Raw genomic sequence first — 25,381 nt, 5'->3', positions numbered from 1 at the left:
CAATTTTGTCAGTGATGCCAATTCAAAAAGAATATTTCAGAAGAAGGTAGGCATAAGTTAATAACCCTGTCTGAATATCATTCCAACATGTACATCTGGCACAAGGTCAAGCACTGTCATGAAAAGTCCTTGGTCCATACTTAACACACTCTGCCACTGAAAATTTCTCATTTGCCCACTTCCACTCAGTGCTAAAATGGGGGTAAACAGCCACCAGCCCACAGAAGACTCAGTTACAACCCCACCTTTCATATGAACAGTCAAAGCGCAATTTGAACTGCAACTGGTGACTTGGCAACAGCAGAAAGCAGCTGGACTCTTTGAAAGAATTAATCTTGCTAATGCCATAAAACAATAGCAGGTATCAAACAAATATTGTGCAGTGACTCATATGCAGATTGATGATGAAAAATCATGACTTCATCAGAAGGCTTTCTGACTTAATTAACATATAAAGATTACAAGTAATAACAAGGACTAGCTGTCATCTGGATGCCTTTGAACTACTGCACCAAAAAAACTCAGTTGCAACTAAAGTACTCTATCAGCTCAAAAGCTAGAGGAAATTCTCCATTTGAGGTTGACAAATCCTCTGAAGTCTACCCAAAAACCTGCTCATCCTGTTTTACTCCACCACAACTCTCTGCACCAAGTTTAGGAGAATTTACACAGGTTTGTATCTTGGGGTACATTCTATACAATACATCAGCCCGTCTCGTGATTCAAACCCATCTCCTACACACTGCACAGAAGGAAAACAGAATGAGGCTGGGGAAAACTTATCTTGCCAGATAGAAGCAGAGCTGTGTTATTGACCTGCCAACTAGAAAGAGCTCAGAATTTAGCAGGTCCTTCTGCTCAAAGAAACTTGCTACTCAGCTAGATCTGCAGCTAAATAACATATATATGCTATATGTATACATAATACACAAAATATAGACACACACATATATAATATGCATCTATTAGGTCCCAGTACATGGCAATCTGTTACAGCACACAAAAACAGTAATAAACTCATCAGCCTAAGAAGATAAATAATGACATACCAGCCTTTGACAGCTTGGGATACAACATTATGATTTCATTATGGTTTGATCTTGGCTTCCCTCCCCACATTAAATTTGGGGTTTTTTTGTGTTTGTTGGTTTTTTTGGGTTTTTTTTTGGGGGTTTTTTTTTTTTTTTTTTTTTTTGGTTTTTTTTTGGTTTTTTTTTTTTTGAGAGGAGGTTCATGGATCTGAAGGACTTAGTTTATCAGAAAACCATGTAGATTAAAAAAAAATTGCCCCCATCTTTGGCAACTGGCTGGTTGGGAAGATATATTATTAATTTTTTAGGCTTTCTTTTTTAATTTTCAAAAAATTATAAAACTCCTCTTCCACTAGACAGAGTTAAACTGCAGATATTTAACAAGGAACAGTTGCTATTCTTTTTTTCAAAGTACTACTCACACTGAAATATGGATCCATTTCTCTCCCTCTACATGCCTCTGGATCCTTCCTGTTAGCAGTATAGGCAATATCAGAGTGCTGAAGGATTATAAACAGGTTTGCTCAGTGCCACAGGCCATTCCACTGGAATTAATAATGCTTCCCTGCAAGGTGTATAATTTGCAGGAGGCTGGGCTGCTTAGGAGACAGGCAAGTCTGTGGAGAGTTTTCCACACCTCCTATAACAGGCAGCTGAGACATTTCCAAGTTTTTTAAGTAGCATACAAAGAAACCCTGTTTCTAATACACACACACAGGGCCCACTCATTAGTTATGTTTATTAGTTATTCTTCAAATGGTTTGAAGTTCAAACTTGGATTAACTTTCATTATTGTGATTAGGTACTAGAAAACAACTCCACTCAAATTTGTTGGTATAGAAAAAAACTGCTTTGTTGCTTTTAGACTTGAATAATTTAAAGGTGTTTAGAAGTGTCATCAGCACCAGTTTTCACCAGAAAACGGGAAAAAAAGTTACTCAGTGCTTCCTTCAATGCCTTTTCATCTGAAGACTTTATTCTGCAGTCAGTTATTGTGGACATGGGGAAAAAAACCTGAGACTGGCCTCTTTTGTGTCCACAGACTATCTAGCTACCTCAGATCTATTTCATCTATGTATAAAGTTAAATTTTTCCTGAAATTTTACAGAGCCCTGGAGTGAAAAAAACCCACACTACTAACACAAATAGTGTAGCTTGCATTTATCTGTATTTTAAACACTGTTTTATAATGGTCTTTCCACTTCACAATGAAGAATATCTCTTACCCAGTGGCATCCAACTCCCAGATAAAAAACACTCAGGAAATAAGAGTTACGGGGCTAGCTCACTTAAATAGCTCAATGAGCAGCTAGACAGGTGTGGTTATAATTCCTGCAATTTCTCTGAAAAAAAAAAAAAAAAACAAAAATATCGTAAATCATTTCATTTCTAGGGAACCATCCCAGGGAACCAACACAGCATTCACATTCCTGAGCAATCTGAACAAGCACATGTTCCACTGACTGACGGGCAGCTGGCCCAGGGGAAGGCTCCTGGCTCAGCTCTGCCAGGGGCACAGCAGTGCCACAGCCTAACCTGCAGCCCAGCCCTTCAGAAATATGCTGGCATGAGGATGGGCACCCAGAGAGTGCAGCTGCCCGTCTCAAACACTGTTAAGGCCACAGAAGGACTTTGCCATGAGATAAGCACAGAAGGGAACTTGGACTGTAAGATAAGGCCCCACAGCAGGAACTTGGGATTAAAGGTAGTACTATTGTCTAGGTGTTATCTCAGACCTAAGGGGAGGCTAACAAAGCTGGGGGAGAAGAATGTATGACTGATAATGGACAGAAAAAATGCAGAATTTATGAGCCACAAGGAAAGTCAACTCAGCAACTGTGCTGAATCAGCTCTGACTGCGTAAAATGTAATTCTGTCAGGGGGAGATCACAACCATCAACTCACTCCCACTGACCCTAGAAACCCAGCAACCCAAAAGAAGAGAAAAGCTGAACATGTGGACCAGTTAGCATTACAGAACTGTGTAGCCAATGAGCATTAAATTCCTCTGTTAAAACGTATTAACAGCAAAAAAACTTTGCACAACCTCAGGCTCTCCACCACCAAGAAGTCTAGGATGAAAGAGAAGCAACAGGATGCCACTGGATCCTCAGGTGCCAAACATCTTCCACTTGATTGACACCTCTCCCTCTCCCCTCCCACCCCATATTTGTTTCTCTCTACCCCACATTCACTGTTAAATAAAATCTTTACTATTGGCTTCAACATTTGGTCTTGTTTGCACCTTAATGCAGGCAGAGGTATCTCTCATTAATTGTATCACAACAATGTTATACGTGCAACATTCCACTGAAGTTTATGGAATTACTGTTGACCATCTTGTACTAAGACATCTTATACAGCTGAGCAGGGATGTGCAGGAGTGATAGAACTGCAAAAATTCAGAATTAAATCAACTATATAGCATAGTACTGTCAACTGTATAGCAACCCTGACATGCTGTAATTTACCACCCACAATCTTCTCCCTGTCCCAGCTGTAGATCTTCATGTCCAGAAAAAAGCACTAGATCTTGATTATTTTTTCCAGACTTAAATTCCACTACATTCCCAAGAAAGTTTTTCTCAAGGTGAAGGAAAGAATTAACTATTTCTCACTGTTGTACAGAAGAGTCCAATAGACAAGTGTTGGAGAAGAAATTTCTGCAGAAGTACAATTAGTCTGGTGCTCAAAACATATTTCTCTGCAAAGCTACTGAAGATTCCATTGGGATTTCTTTTCTGCATGTAAGATGCTCTGCAGGAGCATCTGCTTTTTAACTTTAGTTTAAAATTACTTAACTAGAACATACTGCACAACTCATGTCAACATGTATCTATTGGCTTTACACGTATGGAAAACTCATAAAGGCTTTGTAAGATTTTTCCTCAGATTCCTGCAGCAACTGCTGCACTTAATCAGATGTATGAAATGCATGGATGGATGCAGAAAGCAATTTTGTTCCTTGGTCACAAATATTGGCCGTTTGAACTGCTCTTCTGGTCTCAAGTTCTTGAGAGGGACTTTAATCTCATCAAGTAGAAACTACAACATTTCAAATGAAATCATTAATGAACCAAAGTCACCTCCTACATCCAAAAGTACAATTTCCCCTATTAGCTCTCTCATTTAAAGAGCCTGAGAACAGCAGCAGTCTTATAATATTCCTCTCTGAGCTACCTCATCCCTTTTGTGAGCTTAACAACTATGGTAGGATGTTGACTGGCTTACAACCATCACTAAGAAACTGAACCTTTACCAAAAAGAGTGAAGTGAAAGAGCATAAACTGACAGCAATCGCTGCTAATCAATCCTCTATCCAGCTCTGCCTTGAACTCCAGAGCAAAGCAAAACAGCACAGAGTGAGATATCATAGCTGGGGCAATATGGAGTGGGGCACAGGGCAGTTTATAAAGAACACCAGTCCAATTAGGGATGTTTGAGTGTCAGGATGTTGAATTCCCTATCATTTCCTGGCACCATTGCCTTTAATTAGGCCATGGATTGATTGCTGCCTTTGTTCTCCACTGACCCACCACTGACTCTGACAGGGGTTGTATTTTCCCCTGCTACAATTAGAAGACAAAATTGTGAGTGTCAGCAAGCATTACACAGGCAACCACGCTGCTTAAAACTACAGAGCCCTTAAAGAGAGGAAGTGTTTGTGACATTAACACGTTCTTCTTTCTTTACAGGATACACTAGGGTAGAGTGGATCCTGGTCCAACAGTAAATTACTGTTGAGGTAATTTAAATTTGTCAGCACATTTGTATGCAGTGCATCAAAGCAAAAAAAAAAAAAAAAAAAAAAAAAACCAAAAAAAAAAAAAAAAAAAACACAAAACCCCACACCACAGAGCAAGAGTAGCTAATTTAGCTAATTCACATCTACCTGGCTCTTTCATAATTCAGAATAAGAGGTGGGTAAGTGAGAGAGGGTGAAATAGAGCACTGTTTGAGCATTTACTTTTTATAACAGCAGCAACTAGACCATAGAAAGTAATATTCTATGCAAGTACGTAGAATATAAGGCTTTATGGCAGTCTAAAGCACTATAGACACCCACAGTGCTAAACAGCAATGCAAAAAATACATTAAAGAAAAGTAAAACTTGAAATAACATTACACAAAATATCTTTCTACATTTATTTTATGTTTCACATTCTGGTAGCATTTAGAGGCAACAGCTAAAAGCAATAACTAAAAAGTATGAAGATCCCTCATGCCATGCACTGTACAAGTGAGGTTTTTCCCAATGAGAATTTACATTCTTAGTAGTCACAAAGGAGTCAGGGCAAACAAAGGCAAAAATAACTTGTAGGTAGCATAGTTTGTTCAAGGCCATCAGATTTTTCTATGCTACTGTAAAAAGATTTTCATCTTCCATGTAGAAGTTTAGGAACTATTCGCTGTGACACATTGCTTTTTGCCATTAAAACACAGGTCCTGGGAATCACACTGTCACACTCTCTGTGACTGTGGCAAGTCATTTCACTCCTCCATGCCTTTGATCTCTAGTCATGTATCCCCCAGGGCAGACAAAAGCCTGCAAGATAATTCATTAATACTTGTGAATTATCTGGGTGCACTTTGAAAACTGAACTAATGTATTTATTACTAGAAGTTGTCCTGATATTTTAAAAGTCTTAATACATTTTGAATAATTAAACTGTCTGAACATGGAAAGGTTCCTATTAAATATGATTTCCATTGCTACAAGGAAGCAGCTCAAAAGACATTAGAAACTGACAGCAACGAATTAAAACGTGGGGTGGATTTTTCTCCTTCTTCTCTGGCCATTTCTTTCTCCATGCTTGCCAGGTCTCAGTGCAAGACATTAGCCACTTGTGGAATCACAACACACCACCAGTCAATTTGGGCAGCAAATCCAGGCAACCAGCCTCTAGAGGATTTGCCCAGGTAAAAAGTGGGTACCTAGCATCCATACTCCTTCACATGTGTGTTTCTGCAGTGGTGGGAGAACCAATACCCACTCAGAGAGGGAAAGCCACTGTCAGGGCTCATTTCTACCTTGCCACTCCCTAGTTACTCTTTTGGCCCAAGAGACAATTGCAGTAAGTGAGCTTTGGTATTTGTGCCTTGAAATAGATCAGGGTAGACCAAGTTCAGAATCATTTGAAGTTAAAAGGATACTTGCTCAGTGTCTGGCAGCCAGGTTAGTCCAATTATCTCTTTAAAATTTGACAATCAGAGGTATGGTTTTATTTTTACCAGGAGGGTTATTCCAAGAAACTTTGGGTCTTTTTGTAAGTTTTTAAAATAGCTCTAATTTGAAAAAAAAAATTTTAAAAGACAGGAAGCTGAGACAGTTACTGGGTGTGTAGGACAGAAATGCTAACAAAAGGGAAGTGCAAAGGAATTCAATCAATGTTTACTCTATTCCTAGGATTCCTCCAACTTGATTAAATACCTCTAACGGGGAAAAGCACCTTTGTATTGTACTAAACCCCAAAGTATGATTGGTAGTGACAGCCAAGAGACTTGCACTTAGTTCTTTTTCCCACCACAGCTGAATTATGAGAAAGACAATCAACAGCACAGGCTTGAAGCCCTGAACAGCACAGGGACATGCTCTAGAGGAGCTAAATGTCTCACTGCCTGGGCTGACCAGAAACAGAGAACCTGGACAAGCCCCATGCACCTGCTGTCACACTCCCTCCCAAAGGCAGGCAGAGGCTGTTTAGCCACAGGAAAAGCAGATCAGTGTAAAGACATGTACAACATGCAGATGTGCATGTTGTACAGCTGCAGGAAAGAAGCTTTCTGTGTTGGACTGCCTGGTAAGGACACCAGTACAGCCCAGCACAAACACCTTGGTCTCAGCAGGGTTAAACTCCAACTTTTCAGCCAGTGCAGGGGGAGCTGAGATGTGTCTGTAAGACCCATTTATGGATTTCAAGCACCTTTTTCCTTCTTTTAGACTTTCTTTGATTAGATGATAGATAATCCACCGTTTGTCACTGCAAGTGGTCACCCACAACCACACATCAGTAGAGCACGAAACACTACATTTAAACTGCTGCTGTCAATACTGCACTTGTCCATCTACTTGCATTGCCATACAAATTCACTGCCTTCACACCAATTCTGAGGGTAGGCATCGTCATTTAAATTTATTGTCTTTCTATCACCTTAAAAAAAATTAGTAACCCAAGAAAATACCACGAGGAATGCTAACAGAAGTGTAATAATTAAGACTGCAGTTTGTAAAAAAGCTGAGGTTTTCCCCTCTAGTTACACAAGCATTTTTTTCATTGTGCACTCATATACAGTGGGGGAAAAGGAAAAAAAATTGCTTGCCAGTGGCTCTAAATAGAATCATAGTGCTTATGCATAGTGATATAAGATGGGCAGTTCATGTCTTGATCAGTCAGCTGCGTGTAAATGTGGCTCTAAAAAACACAAATACCTCCAGACTGAAAGAGATTGTAAGTGAAACAAGGTCTGATTTATTAAGCAATATTCAATGCATTCAGCTCCCTTTTTGCCAGTACCATGAGTTTAGGGAAGCATTTAATTTTGCCACGTTAGCTCCTTAAAAAGGTCACCAAGGGATGAGAAAAGTAAATGCTGGCATGAGACAGGGCAAGAATGTGCACAGGATTGCAAAAGCAAGGGCATCAGGGGTGCAAGAGGCTGTACAATATCTGGCCTTGTAGATGTTCATAATTTCACTGCATGAGCCCCAGAACAAGTTGAATTAACATGGAAGTCCACCCTGCTTTGAAGTGGAGGCTGGACTAAGTAACTGTGAGCTTGGTTTGAATTTTCCATCTGGGCAAAAGAATGATTATAGGGGCTGTGGAGGTACAAAAACAAGTTGTGGGTTTATTAGCCCTGCGTTTGTTTGTAGGCAGATCTACCTCTCATGCAGCCAATTCAGCAGGCTGAGGTTAGCCCTACAAAGATTTAATTGTGCCATGCCACCCCAGTTCAGACAGCTTGTTCACATTATTGCCTCTGATGTTAGCTGAGAGGTCCTCTTTGATAGCACCTGGTGCACAGAGTGAGGCCTGCTTTCAGATACCTACACACACACTGCTCAATTCCAACATTCAAAGCCCTTGCTTACACATCTGGTGTTAGTTACTCATGTGTGAGCAAGCTTGCTAAAGACAACACCGTATTCCCAAGGCCTAACTTCACTTAAAACTGGATTTTCATTACTCTATACCACCAAGTGAAAGCCAACACTAAGGCTCTGCCAAATACCACTGCAGAAGCAAGTCTAACATGCAGAAGAAAATACTGTTATGACAGTAGTGCCCACAGTAGTTCTCAATTCCTTTAGCACCGTTAAGTAGCCCTGTTTACAGAACAATCAACCCACCGTGGTTTGCTATAAGTTGTAAGAAATTCACAGCAACTCTGAAAAACTAGGCAAGTCAAGAGATTTTGGAGTAACTTAGCCAACCTGAAAACGGACAAGATCCTTCACAGTAAGCTGCTTTCCTTGAAAAATCAATAATGAGATTAAAATGAAAGTAAAGTGAAGTGTGATCTGTTCTTTTTTACCAGCTCCTGCAGACCCTGGCTGCCAGGCAACACAGCAAGCCATTTCCTTAGGGTTAGAGTTAATTGCTATAATCACAGAGCCAGCAGCAATCCTGTCCAGGTGAGCCATTAGTTAGGGAAAATAAAATTATCAAAAGGGAACAGAAAATAGGGTAGAGAGGTTAAAAAAGCATAGAAGTTTTTAAAAGGGAAGAGGTATACAGTATGTTTCCTGGTTACAGGAAGAGAAACAGCAGTATGTAAAGAAGGGACAGAGCTGCAAGCCAATTAGCAACTCTATGTTTTGGGTGCTGTAACAAAATGCCTGAATGGATCCTTCAAGGGACAATGAGAAAGGGAAGCACCGAGGTCGATACTGCTTTACCCAAGAGAAGGGTGGCCTTTAAAACACTGAAACAACTACAGATGCATTTCACCCTTGTTTTACACCCTGCCATTTCAGAGTCACTACAGCTGACAGAATAAAAACACTGATGGGGTCTGGTGCGGGATGTACAGTTAACAATGAGCATAATTATTTTCCAGTTAGTTGTACGTGCACTGCAATGTGTTCCCCGTGGATTTTCTCCCTTAGTTCCCATGCTGGTCCCCAGCTCTCTCAGAGCGTGCCACTGGAGGTCTGACATAAAAACAGTATTCTAACAGAGCACGCAGGTTGCCACAGATGGTTCAAATTAAAGGCAGCCTAACAAGCCGTTCCACAGACAAAGAGGCAGCACATCCAGCACTGCCCACACCGAGCACGGTGTCTCCAAACCCCTCCCAGGGGACACTGCAGCACTGACACCCAGCTCACCCACCAGCCACAGCTGCAGGGCAGGACTTTAAAGGCCAAGCAGAGCCAGCACATACGTGCTAGCCAACACTGGGGAAGGCTTTGGGGAAATTATTCCTCTGCATTCAAGGCAGCCACCATCAGAAGCACCTTAAAAGACCCTCTGCTGCCTAAAGGGATATGCAACATTTTTATAAAGCCCAGCAACACATAGTGGACTCTGGTAGGCACCACAAGAAATGCATGAAGACAGTTTTAAGGAACTCTAGAAAACTTGTGAAAAACAGCTACAAAAGTGAAGGCTGTTAGAGCAGCAACATACTGAAGTTTATCATCCATGATTAAAGACTGTTGGAATGTATTACCCTAAAAAGTTACTATTAACATAACAGCCAGAGGAAAGAAGTCATTAAACAAATAACCCGTAATAGAAAATATTTTTATTTCTTTTCTTAGCGTGGGTTTTTTTTCTGAGAGATGAAACTCTGTCAGAAAGAGACAGTGAGATCACTGCATAGAATTGCAATAAAGCATTAACCTGGTTTCCCAGTCACCTGGCAAAACCACAGACAACAGTATTTCAGAGTGTGCTTTTTGCCTACTGTTCTCGGGGTCTCAGCCCAAGGCGCATGGGGGTTACTAACAGCATCTAATAATTACCTCATAAAGATGCTTATTGTTTGGATCAGAAAGGACGGAAACAAAAAATGTATAGATGCCTCTTTTTTTTGCTTAATGAGTATCATGACAACACCAGTTAAAGCAATACAATCCTCAATGAAGATAGAGAATTAAAATCCAAAACCTAATATTTTTGCAGTTTAAAACTTGTGACTAATGACAGTATAAAAGAATGTCTAGGGAAAGAAAACAAGAGATGGAACACATTTGAGATATGTAAACCAATACAAATTGCTATTTGTAAATTCTATACATGTTCTCATGACAAACTTGACAAAAAGTAGAAAAACACTTATGCAAACATTTACTTCTCTACTGAAAAGAAAAACACTGAAGAATCTATTCCAATTAATGTTCTAACTAATTAAATGACAAAGGCCTCCTTTTCTGTTCTTCCCGATGCAGTTTAATAGCATTTATATGCTGTCAAGTCTTGCATCATCCATTTGATCTCTGGAAAGGCAGAGAGGCAGGCAGAATACAAAAGAAACATTACAAACACTACCTGAATACAAAATGCCTAATGCCATTCACACCAGCAAACAGCCAAGGACAATTAAATTATTCATAGACATGAACTGTCCAAGGTAGGAAGAAAGAGAATTAATATAACACACTCTTGAAAAAGAATCACACAAAACACACCTAACCCCATTAGCAACTTTGTTGTTGTTGTTGTTAAACTAGCAGCCAATTTCTGGTACCAGACAAAGAATCAGAAGTCAAGGTCTTTCCAAATAAATTTTTCTTATACCTGGGTAATTAGTTACAATATATTCAACTGCCATATTCCAATTCCTTTAAGGCTGACAGCTTTGAAATGCATACCACAAGTCCAGAAAAGCAAATAGAACTGCTGGAGAATGGGATGACCAACATTAGCAAAAAAGGGAAAAGTCTATTAGTCACATCAGCAGGTAAGAACACTGGACATCATTTTATGCAACTAATAATTTCACCACATTGCTCTGTAACTCTTCTCAGCTGTACAAACAGAAGTGGCAAACATTTCACTCAGATGAGATCTATATACTTTCTTTGGTAATGGTTGGTGTGAATACTCGCAGTTGTGTGAAATTCTGTGACTTCTGTGAGCATCTTAATGTTACAAACCCCCTAACTACATCTAAGAACATCTGTCCTCTTTCACCAAATTATTTAAAAAGGCCTTTACCTATGGAAAATTAGCTGGGCAAAGTCCCATTCCACATCACCAGCAAATATTCAACATTTTTACTGAAAGCCAGCAAGACATACAGAAACAGCCCGAGGGCAAAGGCTAAAACAGCAAGAAGCTAAGGGCTCCAATAATGAAGCAACAATTCAAGAGAGCTCCAGCAGCAGGGTGGAGCAGATAGCAGGAGACAGCCATCAACACCACAGCAGGGTGGTGGGACAGGACATCCATCCTCACCTCAGCTGCACCCAAACTCCCTGCCAGATTTCTGCACCTCACCGTGAAGGAAACTTTGGCTAAGGTGCTTGTTAGTGTAATCCAGTAGCTAAGTTTTGGGTAAGTGCTTAGTCCTTCAGGCCTGACACAGCTGCTGCTGCATCAGAGGTTATCATTTTATATCCTTGCAGGTAAATTCACAGCAGCTTAGAGCCATGAAGCTTGACATATTGGCCGGAATAAAGAAGAGGGGGGAACTTATTGGGATCTTTATGTGCTGGGAATATATGCTAGCTACAAAAAAATTGTCTTTTTTTCTAGGTTGGCCAGAAATTCTACCCTGATCTCAAGAGACCTTCCACCAAAGCTTAAATTACCCGTTTCAATTATAGTTACCCTAGAAAATCACCTCAAAGACAAAAAAAATTAAAAAACAAGTGTGTTGAAGAAAGGCAAAATGCAAGTCTGATTCTTGTCATGAATCAGTGATGTCCAGTGATAACTGGAAACAAGGAAAAGATGAGGCTTTCCTTCAGTGCAAAATAGATTTGAAAACTATCTCACTGCCTTTTGAAGACAGTAATTATGACCCATCAAAAAAGGAAAACAATCCAAGCTGTTCCCTTTTCCAGCCACCGCAACCTCTACTAAAACAGCCACAAACAAAATACATCAACAAAAACCAAACCATGCTTATCATTTACCCTTAATTATACACGTGTCTAGTCAAAAACCAGAATAAATAAAACACATTTCATTTTGGGTTTTTAGATGTAGAAGACCCATCCTTTACCCTGAAAGCCATTTTATCAATTTCAGAAAGCTGTCTAATCACAGTGAGAGAACACTAGGAATTCTGCAGCCATTGCTGCAGAAAGTGCAGGAAAAGAAATATATAAGCACATACGTACATAAAGAGAGCAAACTCATATGAAAGCTGCACTGAAGCAATGAATCCTATCCTCTCATTTGGTATGGAGGTGGGTAAATAATGGCACAACAGAGATTTCATTCATGCAGAGGTCTAGGGTATGCTGGGAAGTCTCAATGTGACAATTTGCTGCAGATGCCTGCTTAGAGGAGCCATTTATCAGTGTCACCCATGCGCATTACTACACACAGCTTCCTCAGCAGCCTGATTCCACACCAGCTTTCCACACAGCACACTCTAGTCCTTGATATTTCAGGCACAGAAATAACCCTTATCTAGGCCTTAGCAGTGTGTGCTTATTGAAACGATTTGTATTACCCAGAGCACATGGGTTTGGAGTAGGAAAGCTACAAAATTTATTTCTTTGGCTGATAAAAAGAACAGCAAATTAAGAGAAGTCACAACAGTTTCCCTCCTGCTCCCTCTCCTCTTTATAGCCCTGTTTAGCTCATTGCTTATAAACAGCTAACACAAGTATTCCCATCAGTGGTGCTGACTCCTGGAGGATACAGGCATCTTGGATGTTTCATCTCTTGTTATACTTAAGTGGAATATTAAACAGGCAAGACAGTAGAAGACCAGGCTAGGAAGAACCAAGTAACTAGGACTGACAAAGAAGGATGGCAATTTAAAGCACTTCAATCTCTAAAGTGCTTCATCAGTGCCAGTGCATTCAGCCTTCATGTATACCCCCCTCACCTTCTGCTGTCCTCTCACACCTCAAGTCCATTCTAGTCTGCTTTTAAAGTATTAACAAGTACTGCTACTTAATATCATGCCTTAGAGTGTCCAGTACAATAATACTACAGAATTAGTAGGCTTAACACGATAAGAATTCAAATTAATCTGGAAATCAAACATTTTTCGCTTCAGAGGCAGGCACAGGGAAAAGAAAAGCGAGACTGAATTCATTCCTATTGCTGATGCAGTAAAACATACATCATTTATTTGTTATGCTGGGTAAAATTGCTAGTGCAATGAACTGAATTCCTATTTCATACCAAGCCTCAAATTGACATTATGGAACATAGATGTCCTTGTGACTGGTGAAAAGAGAAACAAATCAATTAGATGTAAGAAAGAAAAGCCACTCACATCTTTAGATCACAGGATACACCAGCGCCTTAGCCTTTGGATAAAAAATAACTTTCAGAATGAAAAATACCGAAGTACATTAAACCAAAGACAACCTTGAGTTAATGCTTTCTACTCTTCTAGCTGCTTGCTAGTTTCTATTTTAAGAAAGAGAAAAACTGAGAGACAATAAATTTTAGCAATAGCTTTTTAAGGAAAAACAGAACACAACCTCCATATGCATTATTTCTGCAAGACACTTTAAAGTGAGTTCAGGCTTTAACAGACCACTGTTTTTTTTACCCATTCCTCCTTGCTTCCCCAGCATGCCACCTGTCCCATGCAAGCACTGTTGCTTTGCTGCCTGGACCAACTTCATTTCCATCTCCACACCTTGTATTCTTCCTCTCATATTTCTCCTTGAGCCTCTTCTATACTCACAGCTGCTCATGTCTTTTAGGACACCAAAATGTATTGGGCAACCTGCCTTAAGGGCCTATCCCACTCCTTGCAACTTTGAAAATTGTTAACAATTATTGTGAAGCCAAACATTGAACAGTTCAACAGTGGGGAAAAAAATACAAATAACAGGAGATATGTAATCAAATACCTGTAACAATTAAGCTCTTGTCAAGAGCTTACAAGAAGCAGATCCCAAATGTTCATTTAAAAAAGCACTTCTATGAGGTGCCTGCCCCATCTCTTATCTCTCACCAAACAGCCTCTTTGCCAGAGCAAAGTCATGAAATCCATGACTTTACAAAGATGAACTCTGTAAAATCTTGCTTTGTTTTCAAGGTGATGGAGAAGGCTCCCACAAGCCAGTTTCTTCTCTTACCCACCATAACTTCTTTCACCTACCTCTAAATCTAACCCAAAATCCAGAGAATTTTTGTCAAATCCACTATTCAGAAATGGATTTGACACACAGGGAAAAAAATAAAAAGGAAGTCTTATTAGGCATACTAAAAGTACAGCTCTGGATTTAGGCTTACCACCCATGCTGCAGAGCTGCTTACAAAGCCATCATTAATGGCCTTCCAGCTACCCATCATTTCCCCATGTTCAGTCTGCCCAGACAGCTAGCTCTTCCTTTCTAACAAATACCATTTTAATTGCATCTCCCACTTGGTTAGCCTCTTCGACCTCCAGTAAAAGCCATCTATGGTCTAACAATCTCTTAAATCATACAGCATACACAATGTGCCTTCCTGCTAGGTTCACACATATGCAGGCTTATTGTCAAGAATTTCCATTAGAAATCCAGCAGCAGATGAGATGAACTGACAGCTTTAGGGCTAATGAGGAAAGAAAAGCAAGGAGGGAGTGGAAAGGGAGAGGTAAGTAGCAAAGAATATGTTTGTGTATTGTAAATGCCCCCGTCGCCAAAGACTTGATTGTGCCTTTCTGGTGCCTGGGCTTCTCCAGTCCCAACACCTCCCTCTGAGCAACAAATGCCAGCCACACAGCCTCAGCCACTGTTAACTCTTCCTGTGGGAATGCTGCCAGCAATCTCAGCATATTAACCCTGGGAATACTAACATGATTTAGAGGACTAGTTAAATTTTAATGATACCATTAGGAAAGAGGAAAACACACGAGCCACACTCCCCCTTTGGTGCATTTGGCTGCTGGATAGGATATTAATGTTTTTCTTTGCCCATCACTATTAGATGAGCAGTGAAACTAATAGAGAAATGAAGAGTAATAACTTCTATCCTCACTGTTCAGCACCTGCTTAAAGCCAAGGCTGCCTTATTGCCCACTAGGCTTTCTGCTGGAGTCCATCAGGTGGATGGAGTAAAGGAGTAATTCTTTCAGCATTTGGCACTTAACAGGTCAGTGGTTCATTTAGCCAGGAGGCACAGGAAAATAAAACTTTACAACTGAAAGAGTAGCATGCAATCATCCAGACAATCAATTAGCAGACAGAAGTCTGCTCTCCTGAATAACTTCAGCATAATAAAGTCTAAGATTGGCTTTGGTAAGGTGGGAGTTTGCCCAGATGACTTACAGGAGCCAGGACAGAAAGATGCTGAGGCCAGTTCTGCCCTGGTTTTAATAATGAGCTCCAAGCAACCACCCTCTTCAGCACTGCAGGACTCTCTCTCATATCTTCAAGTACACCTGTGATAAAAGGAATGGGAAATTCCCACTAGGACAACACAGAGGCCCACAGAAACTGAGGGTTTGTATTCCTGAATCTTCATTCATCTTCAGTCAGTTTTGAGGGTGGTAGAGAAAGAGGGAATGAAGCATGAACAGCTTGGGGGAAATTAACCCCATCCTGAGGCAGGTCTCCTCAGACAGTTCTGAACAAAGTTGAAACCCTCAAACCACTGTGAAATTTCACTTTTTCTTCAGGAAAAGAAAATATTTACTGTGGTAGATATCAAAGTCTCCTTTCATTTGCTTTTCCCCAAACATTCATGTGAGTAGAATTTTGTTCCAGTGCAAATCCATGGAATAGAGAAGCTGTTGTGAATACTCAGGTGCAAGTAAATGATCATGTCAAGCTATATATGATTTAGGGAGCATAGGGAAATAGAGCAGAGGCTTGCTATTAATAGATCATAAGAAATCCACAGGTCAAAACACATTTATAAGGAACAAATGCATATAAAGCAAGTTCCACTTGAAGGTAATTTGGAAGCCAAAACACAGACTATATTCCCAATTTAAAATTTTCCTACAGAAGAGGAAGCTAGCTTTCCTAGAGCTAGATGGATGTTTTACATCAGTCATATTGCACTGGGTACAAATATCCTACATTCAGCATACACAGTTCCTTTGACACATTCCACCAGCAAGAAATTTAAAGTGTTTTCCAGATGCACACTCAGTTGGGTTTGGAATACTTTTTACTAGAATAAAGTAATTTTCAAAGACATTTGATGCTTTTTTCCTAAATCACCAAATCTATTGAATAAGAGCATTGACCAAACACTAACAAAGCAGACATCATGTGGCCTGAAAGTTAATTTCTCTTATTTGGAGAGCAATAAAGTGAGAAGCCTCAGCCCTTCTTTGTTTAATAGGAAGGTATAGCAAATTAAAACACACAATACAAAAATTTTATACTAACAAATGCTTTATCTAGAAGTGTCCAGTTCCTTCTGAAGAAAGGCTTTTGTTTTCATGGTGAATTGCAAACCAAATCCAGCCTAATATCCCATTGGTTTGCTCAGGTCTCCTGAGCAGAATTTCCCTGGCAATTTATTATTTTTAAACCCACAAACACTACCACCAAATAGAGTTTCAGACGAAAGCTGTAAAGAGGAAACCAGTCTGAAGTTTCTTCCAAATTAGTCTTTTCTCCTTTCTCCCAGAAAACGTTTTATATAAAAAATACAAGATCAACCACATACTAAGTGATTTAATAATACAGATTGGACAGAAGACCCTTATGACAATGTGCTGGTTTCAACTGGGGTAGAGTTAATTTTCTTCCCAGTGGCTGGTGCGGGGGTGTTTTGGACAGCATTTTGTGCTGAAGACAAGTGGAGTGATGGTGTTTGTCTTTCTCAGTCACCCTTAGGTGTGATGGAGCCCTGCTCTCCGGGAGATGGCTGCCCACAGGAAGTGGGGAATTAATTCCTTGTTCTGTTTTGCTTGTGTGCCTGGCGTTTGCTTTCCCTATTAAACTCTCTTTACCCTCAATCCATGAGTTCTCCAGCTTTTACCCTTTCCATTCTCTCCCCAATCCTGCTGGTGTGGGAGACAGCAAGCAACTGCCTGGGGTTAAACCATGACAGACAATAAAAATAAACATAGTTGAAGACAAAAATAATTTTTAAGAAGTATATTTTACTTACAATGCTGTAAGTAGTTTTTAAGAGCCTTACTATGCAGTACTATTTTAAGTAAAATAAATTGAATTCTGACAACATAGCCATAAATCCAAGCTGCAATTGAACACACCAATTCCTTAAAACTGGTTCTTTTGTATAGCTGGTACCATATTTTCTTTGACTGTCTCTTTTGTAAAGTAATCCCTGAATTCTGTACTCCAGCTACAATGGAGGCTACGGTTGGATGCATTGTGCTGCTCTCATCAGTAGCTTTCTCAGAGATCACTGGCTCCTTGCATCTGCTGTTGTAATAGCACATCCAGTCACTCCTTGATCAAAAGGATCTGAGTTTAGAAGGAGGCATTATTGAATGTGTTTGAACTATCTATCATTTTTATAAGAACTAAGGCAGGGAGCAATCACCATGTATTCACACAGGAGACCTGCAGTGATGCTAACTTATGACCTTCATATGGAGAGGACAAAGGAAAGGCTCATGGGAAGCCCACAAGGGGCCAGGATGTCTTAGACCTGCTCTGCCAGAGCAGCATGCTTCTGCTTTGAAGGCACATAAGTATTCCCTGGTTAGAGCCATATCACACATGGAGCTGTGGCCTAAATTAAATCCTACTGCTTTTCCTGATGTCCAAATGCCCTCCCTAAGGTCAATTTCATGCAAGTCATTAGACTGACATGGTTCAGATCCAGACTGAAGAAACAGTCATGTTATAGTAGGGAAAGAATTCTCAGATTCTGGTGTGTCTTGCACAGTGTTTCAGCCTTTGTGACAACTCAAAACAGTCCAGTCATGTCTCCCCTGCTCTATGAAGTGTCTTGTGTTGATCTAATTTTACTTAAAGAAACTTCAAACACTCAACAAAATATTAAGCTACACTGTAAAATTTTCTGAGCAGGAGAGTGGAGGGAAAAGAAGCATTAGCAGATTCATATCCTGGTTGTAGATTATACAAGATATTATAACTGTACAAAAAAATCTGGTCTGTACCAAGTCTGGTTATATATCTCAGATTTCAAAGCCAGAGAGCAAACACAATTCTTAACAGCTTCACTAGGCTCATAGTTATGAAAAAGAAAAAAGAACAAAACCAAACCTGGTTTAATGTAGGAAGATTGCAAAGAAGGTAATTGAAAATAAAAATGGGCAGCACAAGTTATTGGGCTCTTCTAAACTTTCTGCTCTTAGGATACTACTTTGTTTATCAGGGGATTGTTACAAATTACAGCTTGCTTATCAAATTAAACACACAATCTTCTTTTCTGCAATTGGGATATTTCTTGAACTGCAGCTTCAACAACAGACACTGTGGGCTAGGGATTATTTATTCAGGGGCAGGAGGGGAAGGTGTATGCCTGTTTTCCTCCACTTTAACAACATCAATGCCTCTCAAGCCGCAGATGACACTAGTAAGATGTAACCTAGCAATTTAACTTGGAACATCTCTCGTGCTTTTGACACACAGACCTCATGTCACAGAATGCTGCAGTTCTGACTACATCATTATGTAGAGCATGACAGTCAAGTTTATTGTGGTGCTGCAGGTTCAGTGCTTGGAAGCACCCCAATTACACGGTGTCAAAGGCTATATGCTGCTGATGTGGCAAAACCACCGTGTCTTTCAGCCCTGCAATGTTCTAATAATCTGCTGATGCCGGCGTGACTCCCATTGCATGCCCATGGCCCACGCTGGGTAATGTGTGACATTTTTTCAAACACTGTCTGGGGAACTCAGATGGACAATCTTTGTTCCTTTTCCCCTTCCAAAACTATACAAAGTCCTACACTTATTATGCAAGATTTCTGTGGATGGCACAACATTTACTTCTAAGGAAATGTAAGACTATCTGAAGATACAAGGTGATTTTGGACATCAGTCCAAAATCACCTTGTATCTTCATAGCATGCATAAAAATACCTTGAAGGCATTTTATCACCCAGCATGAAGAGGCCAATAAAGACTCAGCATTGACTCTGTATTTCTGAACCCAATGTTTTCAGATGCACAGCCAAGTCTTTGTACAAAAAAAAGAAAAAATTCTCCTCCCTAGAGATTTACTTCATCAATACTTCCCTTTTCACCCTCAAGAGCTCTGTGGTCTAAAAGTGTTTTCTCTTCTGATAGGAAACACTATAGTTTCAATTCATGAAATATAACCATAGGCCAGTTTCTAATTTCCAATGCACTTAGTAATGACAAGCCTTTTTCATCCCATAGAGAAAGCTGCAGAGCTAATGGCTTTGACAGCTTCCTAAAGAGCAGTCTTTACCACACAGCATCTTCACCCTTACCTCAAAGACATTTGCAAGCTCAAAAGAAATAGTTATGTTATTTCACATGTTGACACTGCGGATTGCAGCAGCACGACTTCCAGCTGCTCCTGGAAAAGGGCTTATACAAATTCATCAGCAGCAAAGGCATATCCATTTGCCTCCTCTAGACCTCTGCAAGCAGCTGTAATTCCAGTGCAAGTGAAGTAGCTCAGCTTCCCAACTTGCCAGGAAGCATACAATTGTAAGAAGATTCACAGATGAGTTATGCTAAATGTTTGGTATTGTGACCTGTGATGCAACACAAAAGAATGGTTGTTGTTGCCTAAACTTTAATGGAGTTAATCCTCCCAAATGCTGACAAATTACTGCCTCGGGCCATTTAAAATCACATTTCTAATGCAATAATCCTATCTGCATTACAATGAGTTGGGATGAAATGATTAGGTGCCTGAGATTTTTTTGCACAGTGAATTAAGTCACTATACAGACTGGCCTGGCCGTGCTTGTTCACAAATTAAAGGTCTGGACGGAAATGAAATTCCATTATTCTGCCACTTGCTAAGCTTTGAGGAAGGGTTTATTACTGTCCTGTCTCTACTGGGAATGTTTCTAAAGTAGCTACCAGCTAACAGAAACGCATTTTTCATTATATCAGCTTCAGGGCTTTCTTCATTACTAATAATTACAAGTCAAGTCTTTGACCACTGAATGAGAAGACTAATTCAACAATACGTAAGCAAAAAAAATCTGATCGTGTCAGTAAACGGGCTAAAAAAAAATCAAAACAAAACTGTACCCTGAATGCCAGTTCTTTCCTTCCCTCTTGTGCTCAGAGGGTTGTAAAAGATTGCTCAGAATTTACCCAATTCTTATTCTCAAAAGCACAGACTTTTTAGGTAAGGGGAAGACCACAATATCCTAAAAAAAACCCACCTAACATCAGTACTATCCATTTATATATCCTTACCATTTATAGTAGACCCTTACTTCCTGACCCAACCACAATATGCCCAGGCAGCAATTCATGTCTATACACTCAAATTAGCTCGGTTTCAGGGCTATATTCAGGATTGTTGGAACCACATACTAAGAAACTTATAACTGTCCTTGTAAGCATTCTTATTAGCATTCCATGGATTATTAGCACACATTGTAATTTGTTACACATCAATATAGCAACTCTTCAACTGTTAGATGCCTGTGAGGTGCTCATTGAAGACAGGTGATATCACAGGCTTGAATTCAAAGCAAACTTATTTCACAGAAATTTTGATAAATTTGGGAGTATGATGACATAAATTTCTATGCTAGAACTTGGTTTGATGCTCTTCTAAAAATATAGCCTAAGAAAAAGCTTAGCATAAAAAAAAAAAAAACAACCTGTATTAGTAATTGGAGATAATCTTTATCATCATGCAACATAAACCCCACAAACGACAGGCACCAAAAGCTCCAAGATGCCCTCAGTCACAAACTGCAGTGGTAACTATATCAAACACCTGTGCTAGTCAATTCCCACAGGCCTGCTTCGCTTGGGGGTTACAATAAGATTTTATTCACATAAAATATAACCCCTCCTATGCATGTAATTGCTGAACATCATTAAGTCACATCTGTATCACAAGAGGAGGAAAAAGAAACAATAAGCTTTTAGCACTATTCTTTTTGCTATTGGCAGGGAACCTGGCATTTTAAATGGCTAAAATAAATTAATGTGACTATAATTATATATTTTTCACCTTTGTGCCTCACAAAAACAAACCCACAAAGTTTACATCCTGTTGATGTATTAGGAGAGAATGTTTCTATTTAGAATGGAAAGCTAAACACCTCAGCATTAACAATGGCCTAGTCAGAAGCAGTTTGCTCTAGTTTAAGTGTGGCTTTTTCTCAATCAAATGAAAAGCTTCAGTACATAGCTTCATGCACAGAGCCGGGTCTGTTTATGAAGCAATTAAGCACACTATTACACTTGACAGGTATATACAAACCTTTACATGACTGCACACTGTCAGAAATACCAATGTAGGTTCACATTTGGATAGGTTACTGCAGACTCCAATATCTGCTAGTAGATACACATTAAAACACAGATCCTCTCATATTCTGCTTGTTCTGCAACACACACTATCCCAGATGATGAGCATTTCTAAATACAGCATAAATGGGAAACAGGTGCTACAGACTGTACTAATAATACCACAGAACTCATAATACCAGGCTGTCTTCAACAGCAACAACAGAAAATGTCAGATCTGCTTGACTAAAAGATGATAGACATTTTAAATGCCTCATTTAATAGTCCTAATAAAGGAATATCACCAATTAGCTGTGTCCTATGGGCACCAGAATCTTGAGTTGTAGGATGCTTTGCAAGTTCTGAGGGAATACCCAGAATCAGGAATATGATCTGCTCCTTCTTCCACTTAATTCAAGTGGCAGGATCCATTCCACACTCAAAAAGCCCCTATTTCCATAGCAGCAACCAAGAGCAGACCTCACGGGACCCTGAAAAAATGCCAGCTACATTAACACAGTGTGGTTAGACTTCAGTCTCAATCCAAACCAAAGCCAGTTTTCCCCAGACACAAGCAGGTTTCCATGTTTTTGAGAAACCCTGTACACCTCACCGTCAGAAGGGACTCCCAGAGTGTTACTGTGGCACACAGAGGCAGCTCACAGACCCTGACTGAACCAGCAGAGCCCATGCCAGCACCTTGCTCTTCTCAAAGCAGACACTGATAAGGCTACCCCATTACACCAGGAAAAACAAACTTTTAAGACCACTACAATGTACCCAATCCAAAGAAGTCAATGGCATCAGCCATGATGTTTGTGTCCCACATCATCCAGCCCGCTGTGCTGGACAGAACCTGCTGAAGGCAAAAGTCACAAGCCCAGAAAGTTCTTAGCAGTCACAAGCCAGAAAGGATGAGAGAAAGAGATGCTTCTGCAAACAGTCACAGCCAGCGGCACCCACCACAGAAAGGAGCTGTGTGCCAGCTCACAACTCAGCAAGGCTGAGCCTGCAAGTACTATCGAGCCCAGCAAATAGGACAGAGGGTCACCCAAGCCCATGGAGGCCACCTTACTTGTGCCTCCTCCCTTGCTCCTAAATGCACAGATTGGACAGCACTTTTGTCCGTGGCACTCCTAGAGAAGTGGAAGGCTTGGAAAGGAGGCATAAGAAGCAAAAAGAACATAGGTAAGGGGGCTGAAAGACCTCAAGACTGGCCTGTACAACACCATCAGTTAAACTAAGTGAACAGCAGAACAAATAGATGTAGAAACACAATGGTAACCTCTCAGGAAGGCTAGGATGGTGAATGTCAATCACTATTGCAGTAAAGGAACCCTCTGAAACATTTATGTTACTAAAATCAGTCCATTTCTATTTAACACCATACCTTGATGTTAGTTTCATCCTCCCCTCCACCCCCAATCTCAGTTATTCTGATGGCTCCCATACCTGTATCAGTAATTTCCCACCTATACCCACAGCTGGTAATTACTGTCAAATCTCACGGCCTGAAATTTGACAAGATTTTGGTACAGGGCCACTTTAAAGTGAATCAACCATGTATTAATGGTTAAATTTACTATTAATTTTGGTGGATCCACCTTTCCCTGTTCATGAATAATTCAGTAAAGTCAGCTCTTGAGACAAGGTAACAACCAGCCCTCGAGTCTTTTGTTCATGAGAGCACCAACTCCCTCTCAAAGAGCACATAAATAAATCATGGAGAGTACAACACAACAGCAATACCAGGGACCCTCTCCCAGCAGTCGGCTCTTTTCCATGATACCTCTTCATTGTAACCACTAATGAAAACTCTTTGAAGTGGAAGAGTAAATATTATCATTTGATAGTACCTGGACCCAACAAGACAAACAAAATTGCATTGTACTACATTCCAGGAGCTGCAGAACCATTCACAATACAACGCTCACATGGTTGCTATGGAGGAACCCAGTGCTTACTATTTTAGTAGCATGAGGTCAGCCAAGGGCTGCTGGTCACTCGTTTAGAGCTGTTAGCCTTAATCTCATATACACAACAAAAAGGAAAAATAAAAAACCAATGCCAAACAAAACAAAACCAAGGAATTTCAGAGTATGCTTTTGGAGGTACCAAACACCCCAAGAGAGGCAGAAAGCAGGTTTCCAACTGTATTCAGGATGAGTCAGCTCCTAAAACGTGAGACAAAATGTCAGCAATGCTTACATCCTCTTTCAGCACAGGATTATTCAACCTAACGTTCAGAGTCCAGCAGCTTCAAGTATTTTCAAGTGTTACTGGGAATAGAAAAAAAATCTGGTGCTTCCCTATAAGAGAAGCATCACCAAGTTATCCTTCTGCCTAGAGACACCTGGGAGAACTGGGTTCAATGCCATGGTCTGCCACAGCCTCACTGAGTGACCTTTGGGCTCACACAGCACTTCAATGCCTCATGTGAACCCGGAGCTACAGAAGGGTTTCTCCCTCAATGGAAGCAGAATCCACTGGCGTCAGACCATACGTACACACCTCACTACTGAGTTGGCTGCCAAGTTTAGGGACGATTTGTAAATCCATACTGTAGGAATCAAAGACAGCAAGAGGGCAAGGGACCAGTAACTCCGATGTAATATTCCCACCCTTACTTTCCCCCACCACCAAAATCAGCAGCGCTCAGGAAATAGCGCAGAATCACTGTCAATACAATGAAAGACGGGAGAAAAGAAGCACGCTGGAAGGCTGGAAGGACTATCACAGATGCTCCTGAAGGCAGGCAGCCCTCCGGAGACAGAGGCACGCTGCTCCACATGAAGCAGAAGGAGGGGATGGAAAAAGGGAACAAGACCAAGAAGGGGTAGAACACAAATAAGAACACAAATAAACGCAAAGCGCTCGGCGGTGACACCGGCAGAGGGGAGCCCAGGTGGCGGACAGCCCCGGCACAGGGTCCGCCGCCTCCCGCGGCGCCGCGCTCACCTTGCTGCTGACGGGCCCGGGGATGAGGAGCTTCAGCGCCTGCCTCTTCAGCTCCGCCAGGCGGGCGTTGCAGTGCTCGCACCAGACGCCGCGGTCCGAGCCCGGCGAGGAGCCGCCGCCGCTGCCGGAGCCCGGCGAGCCGGTGCCGAAGCCCGGCGAGCCGCCCAGGGAGCCGGGGGAGCTGGTGCCGATGCCGGGCGAGGCGGGTCCCGGCGAGCCGGTGAAGGAGCCCGGCGAGGAGGTGCCGGAGCCGGGGGACGGCGTGCCGGAGGAGCCCAGGGCAGAGCCAGCTCCCTCCGGCGCCGGGCGCCCGCCCGCCCGGGACTCCTCGTACGCCTTCCGGTACCAGCTCTCGGGGGAGAAGGGGGCGGCGGGCTTGGTGGGGGAGCAGGGCTCGGTCACCTGGAGCGGGAGAAGGAGCAGCGGGTCAGCCAGGGAGGCCTGGCAAGTTTCGCTCGGACGCTCCGCGCCCGCGGTGGCCCCCGCGCCGCGCCCGCCCCACCACACCGCGGAAGTTGCGCGGGGCCGGGGCACGATCGGCCGCAGCCGCCGGGAGGGAGTGAGGGAATGAGCCCCATCGCTGTGGCGACCCCCGCTCCGAGCCGCCCCGGCGCCGACAACTTACCCCATATTTTCTGCTCCGTGCCGTGACCGCAATCCTCTCCTTATTTCCAGCCACCGAATTCATGGTGGCTTCTCTGGGCGGCGGGAGAATTTCCTACAGGTTTCCCAGTCCGCATCCGAAGGGAATAGCCGGTCCCGGGAAGTCCCCCGCGGAGCGGGCAGGCTTGCTCCCTCGCCCGCCTCCGACGGGATCGCTCAGCCCCAAAACACCCGTCAGTTCTCGGGAAAACGCTTGGGGCTGGGGTTCTCTCCCGGTCGGTTTTTCTTCATTGTCTCCCCT

General features: G+C 41.6%; 1 protein-coding gene across 1 annotated transcript in view; it reads right to left on the bottom strand.

Annotated features, from left to right (window-relative positions):
* The window catches only part of KIF26B (kinesin family member 26B), a 267,041-nt gene extending 241,876 nt beyond the window's left edge, over positions 1-25,165 (bottom strand). Inside the window, exons 1-2 of the mRNA XM_058802278.1 lie at positions 25,103-25,165; positions 24,478-24,879 (exon numbers count right to left, since the gene is read on the bottom strand). Of these exons, the coding sequence (XP_058658261.1) occupies positions 24,478-24,879; positions 25,103-25,165 (465 nt within the window). The remainder of the gene's footprint in view (positions 1-24,477; positions 24,880-25,102) is intronic.
* Positions 25,166-25,381: the final 216 nt, after the last annotated feature.

The sequence above is a fragment of the Ammospiza caudacuta genome, chromosome 3 (genome assembly GCF_027887145.1).
Source record: "Ammospiza caudacuta isolate bAmmCau1 chromosome 3, bAmmCau1.pri, whole genome shotgun sequence".
Taxonomy (NCBI): Eukaryota; Metazoa; Chordata; class Aves; order Passeriformes; family Passerellidae; genus Ammospiza; species Ammospiza caudacuta.
The sequence above is the reverse complement of the archived record's forward strand: the minus strand, read 5'-3'. Positions and strand labels throughout refer to the sequence as shown.